Source organism: Bos grunniens, chromosome 4 (genome assembly GCF_055505025.1).
Source record: "Bos grunniens cultivar Pamir isolate PY7600 chromosome 4, Bosgru_T2T1.0, whole genome shotgun sequence".
NCBI lineage: Eukaryota > Metazoa > Chordata > Mammalia > Artiodactyla > Bovidae > Bos > Bos grunniens.
Window position 1 is genome coordinate 39,301,439 of NC_141168.1, and position 21,242 is coordinate 39,322,680.

Sequence of the window (21,242 nt, forward strand, 5' to 3'; positions counted from 1 at the left end):
AGTCTTCTATTATTCTAGCCTCATAAGCTAGAGGCTTTGATGTTAGTTATTTTGTTATTTATTTATATTACTCTATTTCTTAAGTGTCGCAAAGTTAGTGACCTAGCAGCATTTGGTTAGTGTATGTGGCCCAAACATTCACTAATGTTGTACAGTGATGTAATGAAGTGTGTGAAAGTTGCTGAGTCGTGTCCAACTCTTTGTGACCCCAAGGACTACATAGTCCATGGAATTCTCCAGGCCACAATACTGGAGTGGGTAGCCTATCCCTTCTCCAGGGGATCTTCCTGACCCAGGATTCGAACTGGGGTCCCCTGCATTGCAGGTGGATTCTTTACCAACTGAGCTATCAAAGTCAAAGTGAAAGTCGCTCAGTCGTGTCCGACTCTTTGTGACCCCATCGACCATACAGTTCATGAAATTCTCCAGGCCAGAATACTGGAGTGGATAGCCTTTCCCTTCTCCAGCAGATCTTCCCAACCCAGGGATCAAACCCAGGTCTCACGCGTAGCAAGTAGATTCTTTACCAGCTGAGCCACAAGGGAAGCCCTAACAACCTAACAACCTCACCCTCGTAGGACATCCCTCTGTTTTTTTCTTCCTATTTCTCATTCCAAAAACAGAGGCATTTCCAGGTAACAGCTAAATTATACTTTTAAAATCTCCATGGATTATACATTTAACCAATCAGGATTAAAGGCATAAAACAAAATTCACTGTAATTATAAGTGCGAAGGGTTTAATACACTTAAGTTTTTATAAAACCATCAGGGGACTTCCCTACTGGTTCAGAAGACTGTACTTCCATTGCAGGGGGTGCAGGCTTAATCCCTGGGAAGTTCTGCATGCCCTGCAATGTGGCCAAAACAAAAACAAACCCAGGGGAAAAAAAAAAAAAAAAAAACATTGGACAACCTGAAGGAGCAGGATCTAAGTTGGGCCTCCTGGAATGCTCTCTGAAAATACAGTAAGTAGTCCACTAGGAAGGATACATTATCTAAGGCCAGGCTAGAACTCGTGAGACACCACCAACAGCAACAGCAACTAGACAACAGGAAGACAAGGGAAGCTGCACCTAGGAACCAGGGAGATTAGAACAAGGAGCTGAGGATCCTTAGGAACCTGGCAAATGAAAACTGGAATCTCAGGAAAACTGCAGCCTTCCTTAACCCCTGGTGACAACCAGAGCCAACTGAAGATGGCCTCTGATTCACTTTTGTTTCCTAAATCTTAAGCAAGTGCCTCTAACTCGCAACCCTTAATTTATATTCAGAACTCTGTGGGTGCAAGGGAGTCAGGGCATTGAAAAATTTTTTTCTAACCTTTCCAAATGGAAGGTGATGTGTAAAGTTGAGGACCAATTTATTTACTATTTTAAAATGACTTGTATTGAAGAATTTTTATAAATGTATACTTAAAAGTAAATAGAAAGGATTATAGTGACAGTTCAATTTGTGGCACTGGCATACATTGATACAAATATTTAACACAGATCATACACATAAGGAACTAGAGAAAAATAATTACATTTCCCTTTACACAGAGACAAAAGAATCTGCCTGTGATGCAGGAGACCAGGGCTCAATTCCTGGGTTGGGAAGTTCCTCTGGAGAAGGGAATGGCAATCCACTCCAGTATTCTTGCCTGGAGAATTCCATGGACAGAGAAGCCTGGCGGGCTACAGTCTGTGGAGTCACAAAGAGTCGGACATGACTGAGCGACTAACACACATTACACAGTGACAAATGGTGAGATTAATAATCTCAGTTCTTACGCCCGGAACCGTGCATTTCCATCCAGCTCTGCTATCAGGGCTATCTCTAGCCCCGACTATTTCAGGAGTTTACTAAATGCTTGTTGGGAATCATTTCAGTCTGTCAGTCTTCTAGTCTGTTTTCCACACAGAAGCCGGAGTAAAACATCTTTAAAAATCAACAGATTTTATTGAGTTTGTGTTTACAGAAAAATGAGCAGGAAATACAGAGTTCCCCCACACCCTCTCATCTCCCTCCCACTTCCAGTTTCCTCTATTATTGAAATCTTGCATTACTGGTACATTTATTACAATTGATGAACCATTACTAACTCATTATTAACTAAAATCAGAGTAGATTCTTTGCGTTATCCATTCTATGGGTCTGGGCATATGTATAACATGTAACCACCATTACAGTAACAGGATAGTTTCAGGGTAACAGGATAGTTTCAAGGGCCTAAAAATCCCATGCTCCACATGTTCATTCCTCCTTCCACTTAATCCACCTCTCCCAACTCCTGGCCATCTGTTCTTTTTACTGTCTCCCTAGTTTTGCCTTTTCCAGACTGTCACATGTTGGCATTATATAGTATGCAGCCTTTTCAGATTGGCTTCTTTCACTGTTATACTTTCAAGGGCCTTCCATGACTTTTTGTGACTTGGTAAGTTTCATTTTATTGCCAAATAACAATCCATTGTGTGGATGTACCCGTGTGTTTATCCGTTTACCTACTGAAGGACTTTGTGAATAAAGCTGTTGTAAACATTGGTGTGCTAGTTTTTGTGTGGACATGTTTTCGACTCATTGAATTGCTGGACTGTTTGCTAAGGGTATGTTTAGTTTTCTCAATTGCCAACTGTCTTCCAACTTGGCTCTACCATCTTGCATTCCCACTAGCAATGACAGTTCATGTTGCTCCACATCCAGCCAGCATTTGGTGTCGTCAGTGTTTTGGATTTTGCCATTGGATTTAATTATTTTAACAGCAGTATTTCATTGTTTTGCAAATATTTACTCCCCACTTGTGGCTTATCTTTTCATTCAACATCTTTTGGATAGCAGACATTTTCAGTTTTAATGAAGTCCAACTTTTTTTTCTTTTATGGATCATGTGTTTAGCTATGTATCTAAAAAAGTCATGGCTAAACTGAAGATCACCTAAATTTTCTATGTATCTTCTTTATAGGTTTGTGTTTTACATTTAGTTTATTATTCATTTTGAGTTTAGTTTGTGAAAGGTGTAAGGTCTATGTCCAGATTCACTTTTTTTAAATGTGGATTCCCAGTTGTCCCGTTCCAACACCATTTGTTGAAGACTATCCTTTCTCCATCGAATTGCCTTGATCCTTTGTCAAAGATCAATTGACTATATTTGTGGGGTCTATTTCTGGTCTCTGTTTTCTGTTCCATTGACTAGCTGCTTATTCCTTCACCATTACCACATCATCTTGGTTACTGAAGCTTTATAATAAGTCAAGGGCTGGCTGTGTCAGTCATGCCACTATGTTCTTCTCGATGCTATATCAGCTATTTTGGGTCTTCTGTCTTTACAATTAAACTTTAGAATAAATTTGTCAATATCCATAAAATAACTTTCTGCAGTTTTAATTGAAATTGTGTTGAATCTACAAAGCAAGTAGGGAGGAACTGATATGTTGACAATATTGAGTCTTCTATCCATGTACATGGAATATTTCCATTTATTTTTTAAAAAATTGCTTTCACCAGTTTATTAGTTGTCCTTGTATACATGTTGTGGATGTTTTAAGATTTATACCTAAGGTTTTTTTTTTTTATTGTTTTTGTTTGGTATTGGGTTTTAAGTTTCAAATTTAAATTGTTCATCACTGGCATATAAGAAAGCAATTGACTTTGTATATTAACTTTGTATACTGAAACTGCTATAACTGTAACTGCTTAATCCTGCTTCTGGGTTTTTTGTTTTGTTTTTGGTGATTTTCTATGTAGATACGCATGTCATCTGAAAATATTTCTTCCTTCTCAATCTATAATCATTATCCCTCCCCCGCTTTATATATGTGAAAGATGTCTTAAGATGTGAAAAGCAGTGCTAAGAGGGGACATCCTTGCCTTGTTCCTGATCTTGGTGGAAATGCATTTAGTTTCTCACCATTTAGTATGATATTAGCTGTAGGTTTTTGTAGATGTTACCAAGTTAAAGAAGGTCTGTTCCTAGTTTGCTGAGAGTTTTAATCATAAACGGGTGCTGGATTTTGTCAAATTCTTTTCCTACATTTATTGATAATATAATTTTTTCTTTCTTTTTTAGTCTGTTGATATGATGGACTATCTTAATTGATTTTTCAATATTGACCTAGCCTTGCACACCTGAAGTCCCACTTGTTCATGGTATATAATTCTTTTAATACATTGTTGGATTTAAGTATAAAAACGAGGTCATGGCCAGCAGGTTATTATACAAAGTTCATGAGCAAATCCAATCTACTATCACAATGCTAAGTAAATAAACATAAGTTTTATGCACAAATTAGAGTTTTCTTTTCTATACTCTAATGTTGATAGTTAACAATACTTGGAGAACAATATTAAATACAAATCTAAGAATGTTATAGGAATAGTCTTTGTCCTTCTGAGTAAACACTTAAAGTATATTTAACCTAGATTTTTTGGTAACTGCTATGTATTCTCTGACCTTAAAAAAAACAACAACTCTATAAACATATTTGCATTTCTCAAGTACTTCTGACAGTCTTACAGCGAGCTTTCTCATTATATTATCTTCTGACTTAGACAAGTTTCAGCTACATTAATTGGGGTTTGTAATTTTCATAATCACAAAAAATTGACCTATTACTACTTATTATCTGTCCTTTCCCCCACTGATTTGTGTCAACCAAGTATCAAGTTTTTATATGTGTGTGGATTTGTTTCTGAGTTCTCTATTTTTGTTTCTTTGGTTTCTTTACTCTCAGAGTACACCTATCAGTCATTAGTTTTACAAGTTTCTTTATCTGGTAGAGCAAGCCTGCTTACATTTTTCAACATTTTTATGACGAACCTCAACATTTTCCTCTTCCATTTAAACACTGGAATCATTTTGCAGGGTACAACAAAATTATTTTGAGATTCGACTGGAGGTGAATTTATAGATTAATTTAGGGAGAATGACATATGTACAATACTGTATCCTTCCATGCATGAGTATCTACCTCTCCATTTAGTCATGCTTTTAAAGGAATTCTTCCCAAATGTTTTGTAATCTTCTGTGGTCTTCTTCTCTTCCAACCTAGATTGACGGCAGCTTGCTGTATGGAGTGTGGGGCATATTATTGCATTTTCTGATTTGTAGGAATGCTGTAATTGTATATTGTTCTTGGGTCCAGAAAAATAGTTTCAAAAAATTTGCCTCCCTTGGAGTATGGCAACCCAGTCCAGTATTCTTGCCTGAAGAATCCCATGGACAGGACAGTCCATGGGGTCCCAAGAGTTGGAAGACTTACTGACTAAACCATGGAGTTATACACAGACAGTAACATTATCTGCAAATAAGATCAGTGTCATCTCTTTTGTTCTTTCATACTTGATACAAATTTTCTTGGGGGGGCTGTGCTGGATCTTAATTGCTGCGCTCTCGTGGTGAGTGGGCTTCTCATTTCGATGACTTCTCTTGTTGTAGAGCAGGGCTTTAGTAGTTGCAGCTCATGGACTCTAAAGTGTGGTCTCAGTAGTTGTGGGTGTACAGGCTTAGTTGCCCCAAGGCATGTGGAAACTTCCTGGACCAAGGATTGAACCTGTGTCCCCTGCGCTGGCAGGCAAATTCTTAACCATTGGACTACCAGGGAAGGCCTAAACAATGCATTTTCTTTTTCCACTGAGTTACTAGTATAGATTTTTTCCTTTAAGCAATTAATAAGGTATATTATAGAAACAAATTTTTAGATGTTGAGCCATCACTGCAACCCTGAGATACACCCTATTAGTTGTTTTTTGGTTTGTGAGCAACTGTTGAATTGAGCAGCAATGTCCATTAAGTGAAATGATCTATAATTTCCATTTATATTGTCCTTGGCCTGGTTTGAGATCAGTTAATACTATACGTGTATTGGATACTTTTTTTAACTAAAGTTTTTATAGTATAGGAGTTAAGTATTCTCTGAAGGCTCAGTAAGTCTGATATCATTTGTGGGGAGAATACTCATGATTATCAGCTTGGTATCTCTAATGGTTATTGGTTTATTCTGAGTTTCTATTCCTTTTCGAGTCAATATTAATGATGTATCCTTGTAAAATATACATTTCACCTATGCTTTCAAATACTTTGGTGTAAAGTTAGTCATCTTTGGGTGACTTTTAATGCCTTTATTGGTTCTGAAGAAGTATGATTTCTTCAGTTAATCATCAGTATACCAGAAAAAACTGGTCATCATTTGTTATCTGGGTCCAATGATCCTTTTCATTTTTAAAAACATTTTTAAGTTATTTGGCAAAAATGTAGAGAATAAGGAGTTACTAACAATGTTATTAGACATCTTAATAATAATGTAAACATAGGAAACCCAAAATTTTATTATTTTTGTGGTTTTGAGACTATTTAATTTTCAAGATGGGTAGCATCAATCACATGAACATAAATATGTGTTCATCCACTGTCATGAACCTAGACTATATTCATTTTATGAACCCTGACTCCAGAGTTTAAATACATCTCTAATGTATTTCACACTAGTGTTTATTAACACTTCTTGTTCTTTTCACATTTGCGTCTTCATAATGCAATACATTTAAGAACTTTAATGTCATGTTTCTGTAAAGAAAAGGATCATCTTTTTTTTTGCCTCATAATTGCAAAACACTTTCACTTTCAGATTTATAAACAGCAATTAGAATAGTGACTCCAACTGATTTTTCACTTTTACATCATTTATTGCCTTTCAATAAATTATGAATATACATCTGCCTTCAGTATTTGTCTACCTACAATTTTGAGTAATAAGCATAAAAGATGTTCTTGTCACAAAGTACAGTGATGACGACGTCTTTCCTTCTGGATAACTGAGTAAATGAGAGCATCTTATTTCTTTTGTCCTTAGAAGTATTGTTCATTCATTGATTCTTGAGCGTGAGAAAAATTTTCTAGGATATTGTCATATGAAAATTTATAGTCTGAGTTTGCTTTTAAGAGTCCAGAGTGCTGATTCATTTAATAATCATGAAAAACCAGTTTTTTTTCCCTTGCCATTATGGATGAAAAAAGAAAAATGCTAAGTTCCTGCTGCTGTGGCTAAGTCGCTTCAGTTGTGTCTGACTCTTTGTGACCCCATGGACTGTCCATGGGATTTTCCAGGCAACATTACTGGAGTGGGTTGCCATTTCCTTCTCCAGAGGATCTTCCCAACCCAGGGATCAAACCTGCATCCCTTGTGTCTCCTGCACTGGCAGGCAGGTTCGTTACCACTAGCACTACCTGGGAAGCCCTTAATTTTCTTTTCCTTACCATTATGGATGAAAAATGAAAAATGCCAAGTTCCTAATTGTCCCCAAGTAAAAGCTTAGTAAACGCTGACAGAGATTGTGTCTCTAGACCTCTTTTACCCTCTTGACAGGTGATGTAGGATTTAGTAAGGCAATGCAAAGAAATCAGAAGGATGATGCAACTGATGATTCATTTCACTATTCTTCTAGGTGATTCCATCACTATTGTTTCCCTACTGTAGTCCTTTTTCAAGCATAATTCCTGATGTTACAGCAAAGCTTAATATTTATATGTTTGCTTTTTTTCATCAATACTATTTTTTTTTTTTTTTGGTGCACAATGCAGCTTGAAGGTTCTCAGTTCCCCAACCAGGAATTGAGCCCAGGCCATGGCAGTGAAAGCCTAGAATTCTAGCCAACAGGCCACCAGGGAAATTCCTTTTCATCAATTTCTATAGACTTCAGTTAATCCAATGAATAGGTTTGTTTTTGCTGACATTCTCCATAATTTTGTCTTCTGTTTTACTAATTTTTTGAGGGAGGATATTTTTGTTTTTAAATTTACTGAACACTTTCGGTCAGGAAATATAATCCATCAAATCCTTGAAATGTGCAAAGACTCTGTGATTTGGAACATTTATAAAAAATTTGTTAAGTACTTGAAAAAACATGTATATATTACATATAATTTCTATTTTATATACCAGGTTTTTTTCTCCCTGCAAATCCTATATCTGCTTGTTATATCCATGTCCGGTGCGTGCTTAGTTGGTTCAGTTGTGTCCGACTCTCTGCAACCCTATGGACCATGTAGAGGTGTGCTAAAATCCCCTCTGTGATTTGAATCTTTTTATAGTTTTTTTAGATGTATCTTTCCTTAACCAGCAAATAGATTACATTATCTCTAATCTTATCTGAAAATATGCCTTTGAAAAGATTTTACTTTTTTAAGATTCAGTGTTATTATTGGAACAGCTGGATTTACTCTTGTCATTTACTTCTTTTCCTCCTTCCCTGACATCTCTTAGATTTATGGTTTACCATATTCCTCTTTCTCCCTCTTCTGATGATTTGAGAGCTTTAAATTTTTTAGTCATATATTTTCTAAAGTAATTTTGAGAAGTGATGTACCCTTTTATACTTTAACATAAAAACAACATTTTTAAGTTTCAAAATCTTGCAAAGAAAGTCAATTCAGTAACACTGACTTTTTAAGCTAATTGTCATAGTAATTTGCTATCTAAAAACACTCCTTAACATAGTAGGAAATTTTACACTACCTTATTCCCAATTCATGTTTCTATTTTATTTCCCCACGTAACTTTTATCTCATTGTAATGAAAGTGTAATGTTTAGAAGTCCTTTACTGATATCCTGTCATACACCTGTTTCTCAAAAATGTGTGAAAAATATATTGAAATTTAAAAAATCTATTTCAAACGGCTATAAACCTTCAAGTTTGAAGACTGTTATCTGGATTATCATTACTATTCAAACAATAAATAAAGACACCATAAATATTACTAATGCTAGAATGAGACAATTATATTACTATTTTTAAACTATAGATAAAAATGCTGAAAGTGAAAAGGGACAAAATTTTGTTATAGTGATGTCACTTTTTCAGTTATATGCCAGAAATAATAAATTGATCATCAGATTATTTTTAATTATCTTTAATTGATAATCTGATTAAGCTTTTTTCAATTTTGTTGAAAACAACTGAAGAACCACCCTCACTGAAGTCTTTTGCTGCTCAGGCCATTTTCTTTCTCAATTCCTTGGAAACTTAAGACATCAAGATGTCTTTACCAAGACATCACTTATTCACTGAGCATCATCTTGCTTATGGAGCTTAAAATTAAGACAATCTAGAGCATAAATATCCCCATAAAACTGGAAATTGCAAATATTTATTGAGGATAACTCTACATAGGTTAGAAGCATGATTTTACATTTGAAAAGTATGCCTTTTACAGAATTAGAACAGAATATAAATATCTGAGAAGAATTAATCCTAATTAAGTAAAGCTGGATTTCTAATGTTACATGAACTTTTTTTTTTTTTTTTACATGAACTTTCCTAGACTGTTTTGTAAAACATTTACACCTATACATGAATAGATGTTCTGCTTTTTAAAGTATTGTTTAAGGTGTTTTATCAAACTAAGATGCACATTTTAACATCTCTGAAATTGAGATGCAACCTATAATCAATAGCATATTATAGTTTAGTTGGCAGTATTTTTACTAAGTGGTACATAAGGGATTATATATAATCATGTAATAACAGTTTCTTAGATGAATGTTAGAATAAAAATTAAGAGCAAATCAGCAAAGATGTTGGGTCACTACTAAGTTCAGGGTTTATACAACACATACTTATGACTACAATGTTTTAGTTAGGGTAAAATCCACAATATGTTTCAGTTAATTTAAATGTAAACACAAAGTAGAAATGAAAAAAAAAAAGAGAGAAATGTCTCAAAGACAGTAAGTAGCTGGCTTGGGCCACATAAGAAATTAATATGGATTTACAGAATCTAATAATGAACTGGCAAAGGATAATAATGTTTTTTGAAAGAATCTGAAAAATGCTCTAGTAAATATAAAAACCACAAACTTACCTCTGAAACAAGATGTTTTAACTTGAAGATCTAAGGTTAATATATCAGAAATAAACATGGAAATTTTAACTTCTCCTTGAAATCATGCAAATTATATTATTAAGACAGGTCTGAGACATATTCATCAGGCTCTTTATCATTATTGAAAGTGGGGAAAAGACAGTTTGCCTGACAGCAGATTCACCAAAACACATCATGCTTTTATACCAATATTGAATAGATTAGACAGATAGATAAGGCAAGCAACTTTATCATTTGTTTCCTAAAAATAAGGTGCCTTTCTCTTCATGTTATGTTCATGCTCTCTTTGTTTTACTTTCACATGATTCACACCAAGGAAAAATCCTTTTTTGAATAGTCAGTAGACAAAAAAGGAAAGGCAAGGTCATTAAACCAAAACTGTCATAGCTCTATCTTTGTATCCCCACATCGGCCAATATAACTGATTTCTAAGACCACACTTCACCCATAATGAAAGTAAATTAACTTTCACTATATTTCCTTGGGCAGTCAGAACAGTCTGCTCAAGTTGAAAGGCCAGGGACATAACTTTACATCTTGATGAGGTACAGAAAGGTTCTAGGAGTCTCAGGGACCTGAAATATTGTTGGTATCATTTTTGAAAAACAAAAGCTGCCATAGGTATCTTTTGTCAAGTGGGAGAAGGGTAATTATGAAAAGGCAGAAGGGAAAATAGAGAACTAGCATCATCCACTGATGACAGAAATGTTTTTAAACACATCATTTTAACAAAGAGTACATTTGGGATCTGAGGATCTGGATCTGAATCCCTTAAAGGTATCTCTGTCTTTAAGACCCAGCTATAGATTATACTTCTGTTCTTCAACTATATGAATATTTAAGAAGCATGCTTAACTATAAATTTCCCTAAAAAAGTTATTTAACATTTCTACAGAGGTAAAAATGTGCATTCTGAAACGATTAAAAGTCATTTTTCATTTAAAAGAATGATCAATTTCTTCACTCAGCTAAACAAAATAGGCTAGTAACATAAACAAATCAATATCAATGTTTAAAGACCTTTGGTAACTATGTACACTAATAACCAGAGCAAAAAAGCAATTTACATTTACCGAGGACAACAATGTTTCTTTTAAAATCAGAAAGGTCAGATATCTGGAAGCAGATGTTGGTAACTTGGCAAAAAATAAATTCTACATTTAGTTGTTTAAGATCACACTTATAAGCTAGTAAAAATGTACATAAGCCATTAGAAAATTATAATTTGAATGTCTTACAAATATGCTAATATATATTAACATAAAACATCGGACTTTTTTTGGGTCAATAATCCAGTGATCTCTAAGCAATGGCCTAATAATTATTTCTAAATCCCATTTCTTAGAGATTTTCTTACCTACAAAGTTCAATAAAAGTATTCTACTTGCTCTAATTTTCATCACACATCATGACCTCAAATCATCTAGAAAGACGTTAAGAAAAGTAGGACATTCCCTTTAGAATATTGGGGGGAAAATTACTATCTTCTTTGTATACAGCAGATAAAGGCAGAGCAATATAGTAGTTGTAATCAGAATGTCAGCATCCATTCGCCAAATATTTATTAAGCAGCTACTATCTTCCAGGCATCATCCTCAGAGCTGAGGATATAGGGGTGAGTGAGAAAGTCACAGCTGCCATTTAGAGTGCTTACTATGTGCCAGGCTCTGGCCTAAGTCTTCACGCATATAAACCCACTTAATCCTCAAACACAACACCTCTATGACATGGGTACTGTTAATTTTTTCATTTTACACATAAGAAAATTGAGGCACAGAGAAGTTAAATAACTCACCTAACTAGCCTGCCTCTGAATTTCTCTATTCTTCATCTTTCAGTATAGTAATAGTATTAGAATATAGTAACAGTAGTAGTCCTGAGTCTCATGAAGCTTTTATTAATCTAAATCCTTCCCTTATTTTCTGTTTTGCCTTTGTCAAAGACCTAACATACAAATAGAACTGGTTATGGCTCAAATAACTGGTGTGACCATTTCCCTTTTAGAAGTTTCTTTCTGGGAATGTTTAAACAAAATTTTAATGAGCTATACTTTCATCTTATATTGACCCCAAAATACCTAAAAAGCTTGAATGTTCTAAGACTTAGTTTTGTTTAAATAGTTGGGGAAAATGAAAATCCCTTTATATTTTTCTCATTACCACAGGCATAGGTACACAGCATTCCGTCCTTTGGAAAACCTTTCTTTAGTCCCGGTAGGCCTAGTGGGTCTAAGATCATGGGACCCTGCCTCATTCTAGGGATGGGTCCATGTTCAAATTTATTATGCTACGCTGCCTTGATCATAGTTATTGGATCAAGACTACAAAAAAAGACCAAGCATGACCAATCTGTCTTCACTGGGATTGACGAGAGTTGGGAAATATTCTCTTCACAATGGAAGTGATTTGAGACTGCTGATAGCCATCTTCCTAGACTCAAGAGAAAATAATTCCACAATACTGGGAGATATGGAGTAGAGAAATTCAGACGCAGAATTCTTTAGCTATGCAAGAAATAGGTCCATCCTTGCCTTTTTCAGTTAAATGAGTATAAAGGCTAGAAATAGTTTTAAATTTAAGAGTAAGTGGGTTTCTCTAACTTTCTACCAAGTTTCAATGCATTTTTACAAAAGCATTTCATAAAATATGGACACAGAACAATGGTTATAATATGAATAGAAATTTTTTTTATTCTCTTCCTTTACCCCCTTTTCCCTATGAACAAATATATAGACCTGTCTACAGCACAAAGTATGGTCTATCTATTTTCAAAAGCAGTATCCAAAATATATTCTTATGAATTCTAACTATGTGATTACAAAGCATTATTTTAATAATTCTTTTTTAGCATATGACAAAAGCACAATATAGCTAGAAAGACAAACTGCTTTATTTTAAAACACTGGAAAAAACATTAAAAGGCAAATGTCCATTATATAACCAAGAATGTTAAGCATTTGGAAAATGTTAATCTTCTAAATTGTGGTAGGCACTTCCAGAGAGCTAAATATTGCAAATTATCCTACCAGATGTCTTCTGTAATACCAAAAATACTTGATATGATGAAACACACAACTAATTACCCAAAGTCACCATGTTAGGTTTCAATTTAATTACAAGTAAAAGTTTTGTCCAAGATGTTCCTGACACATGAAGCGTCCAGTTGAATTTCAGAAATGTTAACAAAAGTATCTTCCTTTTTTGCCTGCGAATGTTTGGGTATTGCTGTATTGTTGGCTTATATCCACTACAGATACTGGTTCTAGGCCAGCCCAAGGGTCTTCAAGCATTGAAGGCTTGAAATAACTCTCCAACTCATTAGACATTCTCTTTTCTCTACCACGCCCTGATCCAAATGGTGTAGATGTCCTTGGAGAACCCTTTAGGAAAAAAATCATTAGTTAAAGACATTTAGCAGAGGTAAGAGTGGAACTTTTTCTTTAGCGGCTAGTGGGGGTCACACTGCTAGTTAAAAATTATGTCTTGAACCCAGTTATGTTCAATTTCAAAGTCCATGCTTCTTTTAATCTAGTGTTTTTAAAAAGTAAACCAATTTGGTATACTTAATAATTTTATGCCCACTGTCAGTTCAAATTCTTTTGGATTTCTAATGTGTTAACTTTGCCAAATGAAAAGCTGATGATGAAATAAGAATTGTAGTTTTCTCTCAGTTATTTCTCTATTTTTTCTGGAGGCAAATTTCTGGAGGTGAAATTCTTTTACCCTACAGCTTCAAAATTTCTAAACCTTCCCATCTCATTAGCTCCACACTCAAAGAGGTGTTTTGGTTTAGCATAAAGTTGGAAAACTACTAAGCACATTTAAGTTGTAAACCACAGAATCCTAGAAACACTACAAAGACTTGGAGCAGAAGCCAGTTGTATTCGGAAAACCAAGGTAAAAAAAAGTGGAAAAAGAAAAGAAAAAGGTGCCAACAGTAGGGATATGGCACTAGCCTATAACTCAAGACAGATGAGCTCTACGCTAGGGATTCATTCGCTGTTTTTCCCCCTCGGAGAGCGGGGACTCGGCATAGTCTACTGCTACCAACAGGCCATGCCCCTGACAAAGGAGAGGGAATTAGGGAAACCTCCTGTGCACAAGCGGCACGGTACTGGTGAAAAAGCAGGAGGGATCCAGAAACAAGTCGGGCTCTGCCACTTTGTAGAGCATTCCAAAGAAAGCTACACTTCTCTGAGCCTCAGTTTATTCATCGGCAACACAGGGCTAACGACAGTATCCCACCTCATAGAGGAGTCAAAATAATCCACGTAAAGGGAGTACCATGCCTGCCATACAGTAAGAGCTCGGCAAACGCTGGCTATTATTACCTGGGGGTGGGTCTGCTGCTGCCCTGGGGAGTAGCCGAATTGCTGCTGGGACCCCGCGGGGGACTTGGAGTAGTTGCCAGGGTAGCCGCCAGGGGACGGAGACCCGAACCGGCCCCCAGGGAAGTTGCCGCCGTGTCGCGGAGAAAGGCCGCTTCCGTAGGGCCTAGATCGGGGCCCGTACGGCGGCGTGTGGTGTGGACTCCCGTACCCGTCCCGCGGGGATGGCGGCCGCGGTCCGCCTCCGCTCGGGGTACCCCGGAAGCTGCTCCCGTTCCCCCAACCTCCTACACCCGGGCCGGGGTAAGGAGGAGTCGGGGGTCGAAAATTCTGTCGCTGCATCTCAGCGGACGACGACAAGGATCTCACTGGCGCGTTCTCCTGCCGGAACTGTCGCGAGCAACCCTTCTCTTATACTTGGCGGTCCTTCACCAAAACACTCCTCCGTCCTCCAGCATTATATAGCACATTGGTTCCGGGCTCACAAAGGTTCCTCTAGGGCGGCAGGATAAGTACGTTATCGAATTGGGTACAGATTGAGTTAAGTGAAGGAAGGAGGCGGAAAATGGATAAAGGAAAGGCCAAACACCGGGGAAGCCCCAGCAATGGCCTTTGAAGTCTCGCGGGCTTTGGTTGGGACTGACCCACCGACTAGACGCCTGCCCAGAGCTGGGTGGGTGGTTAAGGGAGCTCAGCCGGGCCGAGCCCGGCCCCTCCCACCTGGTGCCGGGAGAGGGCTGAGTTGTCCGCGGGCGCCCCCAGTGGCCGCGCGAGCGCGGAGTTCTCCACTCGGGGAGCCAGGATTTGCGAGCGGCGCGCAATGCTGGCGTCGCTGGCGAGGGTCGCCGCTCTGCGGAGAACCGGCCTTTTCTCCCGCCGGAGCGGCGGGACGGGGCTGTGGACCGGCCGCCCGCAGTCAGGTACCCTCCGAAACTCGGTCCAGGTGGCGAAAGAGACCCCAGTCCCAGCCTTCCCACTCAGGCGGCAATCTGAGCAGAGCGGTGCGCTTCCTGTAGTATCCGCTGACCCGGTCGCCCGCCCTCTGACCTTTCGCGTCTCCCCAGCGCCCTGGCTCCGCGGTCGCCGGGTGGTCACCCTGCCCGACGTCCGGGTTCCGGTCCGGGCCCCGCGCGGGCCTACCGGGCGGACTCGTCTTTCTCCCTTACTCATCCCTCCTCGTCTCCCATGTTTAAATAACTTGAAAAATGTACCCCCTACCCCCCACCCCTGCAACCAGCTGCATTTCAGAAAGGATTTCAGACTGCATCTTTAAATAACTCGGGGGTGAGACTGTTCGCAGATGCCGGACTTTATTCCCTTCCTTGTTCTTGTTAAATGAAGTCGGGTAAGGGAGGTGATTAGGAAGCAGAGATCCTGATTTTCAAAACGAACGTTTGTCCAGAGCTCTTAAAATAATGGCCATTTCACAGACCTTTGGTTATAAAGAAAAATGTGATCATTCAAGAAATGACCCCTAAGGTATAAACACACCTTTGAACCGAAGACCTGGCTCGAATTTTATTTAGAAGATGAAATTTGGATTTATTGCAGTTTTCTGAAACTATCTTGACTCCCTTCGAATTTGGGGATGAAAGTCTACGGTGAGCCTTGAAATCAGCTTGTAGGAAAAAGAATCTTAGAGAATTTTAGGACTCATTTAATCATAGCCTAATGGGTAGCGTGGATCTGTGCCTTTCAGCCTATGAACATTCTTGCAGCTTCCACTCCTCACCTTCCGTTTGACATATTCTGTGGCATGTGGCAAGCTGAAGAATGTGTTGTTTTCTTAGCTTCTATCCTTGATGAATGGAGAAACACGCAGTTTTTTTGCCATTGTTTGAGAGAATTTGGTTCTTCAGATTTCTCCTTTAGACACAAGTTGTAGAATCAATCAAGGCAGGGTAATCACGTTGAGGCTTTGTGATGCAATTAAGGCCTGAGGATCCTCCCAGAGTACCCTCTTTAAACATACCTCTATTCTAGTGACTTCCCTGGTGGCTCAGATGGTAAAGCGTCTGCCTATAATGCCGAGACCCGGGTTCGATCCCTGGGTCAGGAAGACTCCGTGGAGAAGGAAATAGCAACCCATTCCAGTACTCTTGTCTGGAAAATCCCATGGACGGAGGAGCCTGGTAGGCTACAGTTCATGGGGTTGCAAAGAGTCGGACACGACTGAGCGACTTCTTTCTTTCACTGTCCTGTCCGGAAATTCACCTTCCTGGACATAGTTTAATACCTGGTAATTGGGCTCTCAGATATTTATTGAATGAATGAGTGGGTCACATCATAACCCACATGAGTGGGTTAGTGAGTCTCACTTGTAATGACCTTTAATGTCATCAAGAGGTAGGTCACCAGTCTACCTCTTGGTGGGAGGGCGCAGAGAAATGAGGGTGGCAGGGACTAAATTACCTTTGTTAATAGTTAAATAATTAGCAAATGATTTGTTGAATTGAGTGAAGTACTGTAAGTTGTCTTTTTACTTGGCTTGTACTTCTGGAATGTTCTTCCCTGTAGCGATATCTTGTTATCTTCCACACATATGAACTTGTATTAGAAACAAGAAATAAAGTGTGAAATTTTTGACGAGTAGATTATGTATGACATTGTGCTCTCCGTTATGTTTTCAGGTATTAATATATAGGAGGAGTGAGGGAGAGCACATTCTTAATTGTATGAAAACTGAAGATTCCACTTGAATCACTTCTGAGTATAGGCAATTTGCCTTTTTACAGATGAGAAAGATTGTCCAAGAGAAATTAAGTGACTGAAACGGGAATCTAACTTCTTGTTCACGGAGTCGAAGAATGGAATCCACGAACATGCAGACTCTCATGGTAGCAAGCAAATAGGATTTATCAGAAAGGAGGAAAGTACAAAGCTCTCAGCATAGACACTGGGGGTGGGGGGTATTAAAGAGTCCCTAAAAAGATGGGGATTACAGCAGTCTTATATCTTTACCAGTATTAATCTGTACATTTTTGGTTGGCTCCTGTCCTTAAAGTACATCATTTTTGACCAATCAATTTAAAGGTCAAAGTGTTTAACTTAACATCTTTATGGCTTCATAATATGTACTTCATGGCATATCTTTTTTAGACATTTAGAGATTAGTAGATATAACTTTAATTGTGAACATTTGTAAATGTAGCTAGAGTCTTCACAGGTGTTAACCTGGGGATTGCAATCTGACAGCCTGAGCTGATGGGTCTGAGGTCCCAAGACGCATATTTCAATTTGTTTATGTGGTGGTGAGTTCCGGGGAAGAGAAATGTAGGAAGTTTTATGTTGTATTACCTGGAAATAGAAAAGTGAAGTGGGATGATGTATGTGAGAGTATGGTGGCTGCTCCATGAATGAAGTCGGAATCCTGTGAGGAGAAAAGGGCACTTTAACATTTGTGTGAGTAACACGAGTATTGTTCTGACAAAAAGAGAATTGTAGAACTGTTTAGGGAGGATCACCTTTAGAAAACAGGATCCCAAATAGGATAGTGCATTTATTGAAGACACTATTAATGGCTAGGTGATGTCTTCAAGGGACATTGTACTCAGAGGACATCAACAAGCAAAGCGTTAAGGAACTTTCTCAGTACCTATGAAGTATATGGGGATCTCCAAAATAATTGGCTAACTTTCTGATGATGCATGTTTTACACGTTTTATATTAATGCAAGTAAGAGTATCACAGATTTAAGTGTAAATTTAAGTGTAAGTGAAAATGGGAACTTGTCCGTTTCTATAAGACGAGTGGGTTGCCATTGCCTTCTCCTTCTATAAGACAGAAAATCTTTATTGGGGTTACCAAAGTTTTTTTTAGTGTTTCTTTTTTTCAGTAGATTAAAAACAATTTTTTTTTGGTAGAGCCTTTTTGAGAGCATATGGCTTCGTGTTTGAAGGAGGAATTGGGATTCCCAGAGCTGCTCACTCTGTTTCCTCCTTTATCTGCCTCCTTGAAAAGACACTTCTGGCACCTCTGAGGAATTTCTAGGGCTCTCCAGAAAGGATTTGAAACCCAATATGTTTGGTAGGCATCAGGTATTAATGAGTGCTGAAAACGTAAATACTTTGGTTAGTTTTTACTACTTATTACCAAGGAGTGAATATTTTCATGTTTCTGCATGGTCAGGGCTTTCTACGCTAAGAAAACTACAACTTGGGTTAAAGGCCAAGCCTTGGAAGTTAAAAGATGACTGAAATGGTAGAGAGCTTCCAGGAAATTTATGTTTATATTTCATAGGGGTATAAAACTCAGAGCCTTGGATACTTTCCCAAGATTCAGATTGTTAACCCAGTGAAGTTTATCTTTCCCCCTGGAGACATTTATTTACATTCCAGAGAGTCAGCCCAGGGACCATCCCCCTTTCTTCCTGAGGAGAATTTGCTTACTTTAGGGCCATTAGCTGTCTCTGCTTTTTTGCGGGAAGGTGCAGTGCCAGCAGCTGTCTCATACAAACTGATTGGTTTATAATTTGGGGGACCTTTCCTTGGGTTCAGTCCTTGGACGTGCAGGTGAAGTCCACCAGCTCTCATTATGACTCCTGCAACTTATTAATTGGGGAGAAAATGGTGCATTTCTTGATGTAAGAAATAATAACTCTGATCTCTGCTTCAGAAACCACGGTTTTGAATAAGTATGGGTATTAAAGACCATGTATTTTTAATGAAAGCACTTCTTAGGACAGGAGAGTGTATTTAATAGTTTCTATGTTAGAAATGTTTGTTCCAATTTTAGTATATGTGCTCCTGAAGCTAGTCCTGGAAATGTTTGTTCTGGTATCTCTCGGGATCTGCAGAGGATTGATTCCAGGATTCCACCCCCTTGGATACCAAAATCCAAGGACGCTCAAGTTCCTTACTATATAAAATGGTTTGGTATTTGCATATAACCACATGTTCTGTGTGTACTTTATAATACCGAATACAATGTAAATAATATGTAAATAGTTATAAATACAATGTAACTGCTCTGTAAATAGTCGTGGGAGGCATATTCAAGCTTTGCTCTTGGGAATTTTTTTCTCCCCAATATTTTCAATCCACCATTGGTTGAATCTGTAGTTGAGGAACCCATGGATGGGGGGTGGAGTGGAGCTACTGTGATATACTTAGAGCATAAGCTACCATAGTATTCCCTGAGGCCTTTCAGATTATCTCTGTTTTCCTCTTCTCTTGTTAGCTGTTTAGCTGTTGCATGTTAAAGACTGTCAAGAGTAGAAAAGTAAATGCATCTCTAGGATATGATTAGCTCATTCATTAATAGGATGAGGTCTGCATTGAACACAGTAGATCACTTAACTATCACTTATGTAATGTTCTCATTGATTAAGCAGGTGTTGGAAGCAACTTGTTCTTGTCTCTGAGAGCCAAACTACTGTTAATGATCTTCTTTTCAGTTCTAAGCATGTTTCCATTGTCCATAGTAGTCAAGCACAGGTGAAATGTTTTATACATGTGTATTTCTTTTTGATTAATATTCACCCATGTGTAATACGTGTTAATGCATTAAGTCACTTATGAAAGTTTTTATTGAATATAATAAAATTGTTGACAGAATACTTTGACATGAAGAAAAATGTTAAAGAATGTAATTATTCTTTTCCAGATACAATTTTTTGTTTTAAAAGAGTGAATAAAATTTTAATGTCACTAGAATTTGTATCTTTGTGTTTTGTACTCATAAAAGGTTAATATTCTTACTACACGAAGAACCCATACAGATCAATAAGGAAAAGATAAATGTGCCCGTAGACATATGGGCCAACAAGAAGAAAACATTATTTACAGGAGAAGATAAAAAAAAAAGAGAAAGTATGAAAAGCAGTGTAATTTCTTGTCACTAAGTAAATGAAAATTAAAATGGTAGTAATGTGCAAATTTTTAACTGTTGAATTTACAACAAACAAGTAAACAAAAAGCTCCCAAAACTAAGCCGTTGTGGGTTATGGGAGCTAGTGGAGAACATTGTTTTCCACGGCTGATGCTGGTATATATTGGTGCTGCTTTTCTGGTGGACAGTTTGATAGTATGTATGAAAAGTTTGAATGAATTTACAACAAGAACATAGCTAGGCCACCTTAAGACCTGCCTCTGTCCTTGGAAACATGCTCCTCATTGTGCCTTCTTAACCCCCCCAATTTCCATTCCATGGGGATAGTCTTGATCCCTGTCTCCTGTACAATGTCACGAACCTCATTCCATAGCTCATCAGGCACTATCTATCAGATCTAGGCCCTTAAATCTATTTCTCACTTCCACTGTATAATCATAAGGGATTTGATTTAGGTCATACCTGAATGGTCTAGTGATTTTCCCTACTTTCTTCAATTTAAGTCTGAATTTGGCAATAAGGAGTTCATGGTCTGAGCCACAGTCAGCTCCTGGTCTTGTTTTTGCTGACTGTATAGAGCTTCTCCATCTTTGGCTGCAAAGAATATAATCAATATGATTTCGGTGTTGACCATCTGGTGATGTCCACGTATAGAGTCTTCTCTTGTGTTGTTGGAAGAGGGTGTTTGTTATGACCAGTGCATTTTCTTGGCAAACTCTATTAGTCTTTGCCCTGCTTCATTCCGTATTCCAAGGCCAAATTTGCCTGTTATGCCAGGTGTTTCTTGACTTCCTACTTTTGCATTCTGGTCCCCTATAATGAAAAGGACATTTTTTTGGGTGTTAGTTCTAAAAGGTCTTGTAGGTCTTCATAGAACCGTTCAACTTCAGCTTCTTCAGCGTTACTGGTTGGGGTATAGACGTGGATTCCTGTGATATTGAATGGTTTGCCTTGGAAACAAACAGAGATCATTCTGTCATTTTTGAGATTGCATCCAAGTACTGCATTTCGGACTCTTTTGTTGACCATGATTGCTACTCCATTTCTTCTGAGGGATTCCTGTCCGCAGTAGTAGATATAATGGTCATCTGAGTTAAATTCACCCATTCCAGTCCATTTCAGTTCGCTGATTCCTAGAATGTCGACATTCACTCTTGCTGTCTCTTGTTTGACCACTTCCAATTTGCCTTGATTCATGGACCTGACATTCCAGTTTCCTATGCAATA

General features: G+C 37.9%; 2 protein-coding genes and 1 long non-coding RNA gene across 31 annotated transcripts in view; 2 read left to right on the forward strand and 1 right to left on the reverse strand.

The window, feature by feature from the left end:
- The window catches only part of MPLKIP (M-phase specific PLK1 interacting protein), an 80,549-nt gene extending 65,980 nt beyond the window's left edge, over positions 1-14,569 (reverse strand). For 2 of the 3 annotated variants that reach the window (XR_015162298.1, XM_086396026.1), the window contains exon 1: positions 14,190-14,569. Coding sequence is in view for 2 of the 3 variants with exons in the window: in XM_086396026.1 (XP_086252152.1) it covers positions 14,190-14,528 (339 nt within the window). In the remaining variant the exon portion in view is untranslated. Of the gene's footprint in view, positions 1-12,522; positions 13,239-14,189 lie in introns of those variants that run through there. The other variant, XM_086396025.1, reaches the window with a different exon arrangement.
- Positions 14,570-14,791: 222 nt separating this feature from the next.
- SUGCT (succinyl-CoA:glutarate-CoA transferase) overlaps positions 14,792-21,242 on the forward strand; it is a 784,651-nt gene continuing 778,200 nt past the window's right edge. For 24 of the 27 annotated variants that reach the window (XR_015162293.1, XR_015162297.1, XR_015162295.1 and 21 more), the window contains exon 1: positions 14,954-15,106. Coding sequence is in view for 16 of the 27 variants with exons in the window: in XM_086396001.1 (XP_086252127.1) it covers positions 15,007-15,106 (100 nt within the window). In the remaining 11 variants the exon portion in view is untranslated. Of the gene's footprint in view, positions 15,107-21,242 lie in introns of all 27 variants that reach the window. The other 3 variants (XR_015162296.1, XM_086395998.1, XM_086396015.1) reach the window with 1 other exon arrangement.
- On the forward strand, positions 16,170-19,840 carry LOC147373967 (uncharacterized). Its single transcript, XR_015162299.1, has 2 exons — positions 16,170-16,318; positions 16,817-19,840. It is a non-coding gene; the product is annotated as an uncharacterized LOC147373967 (long non-coding RNA).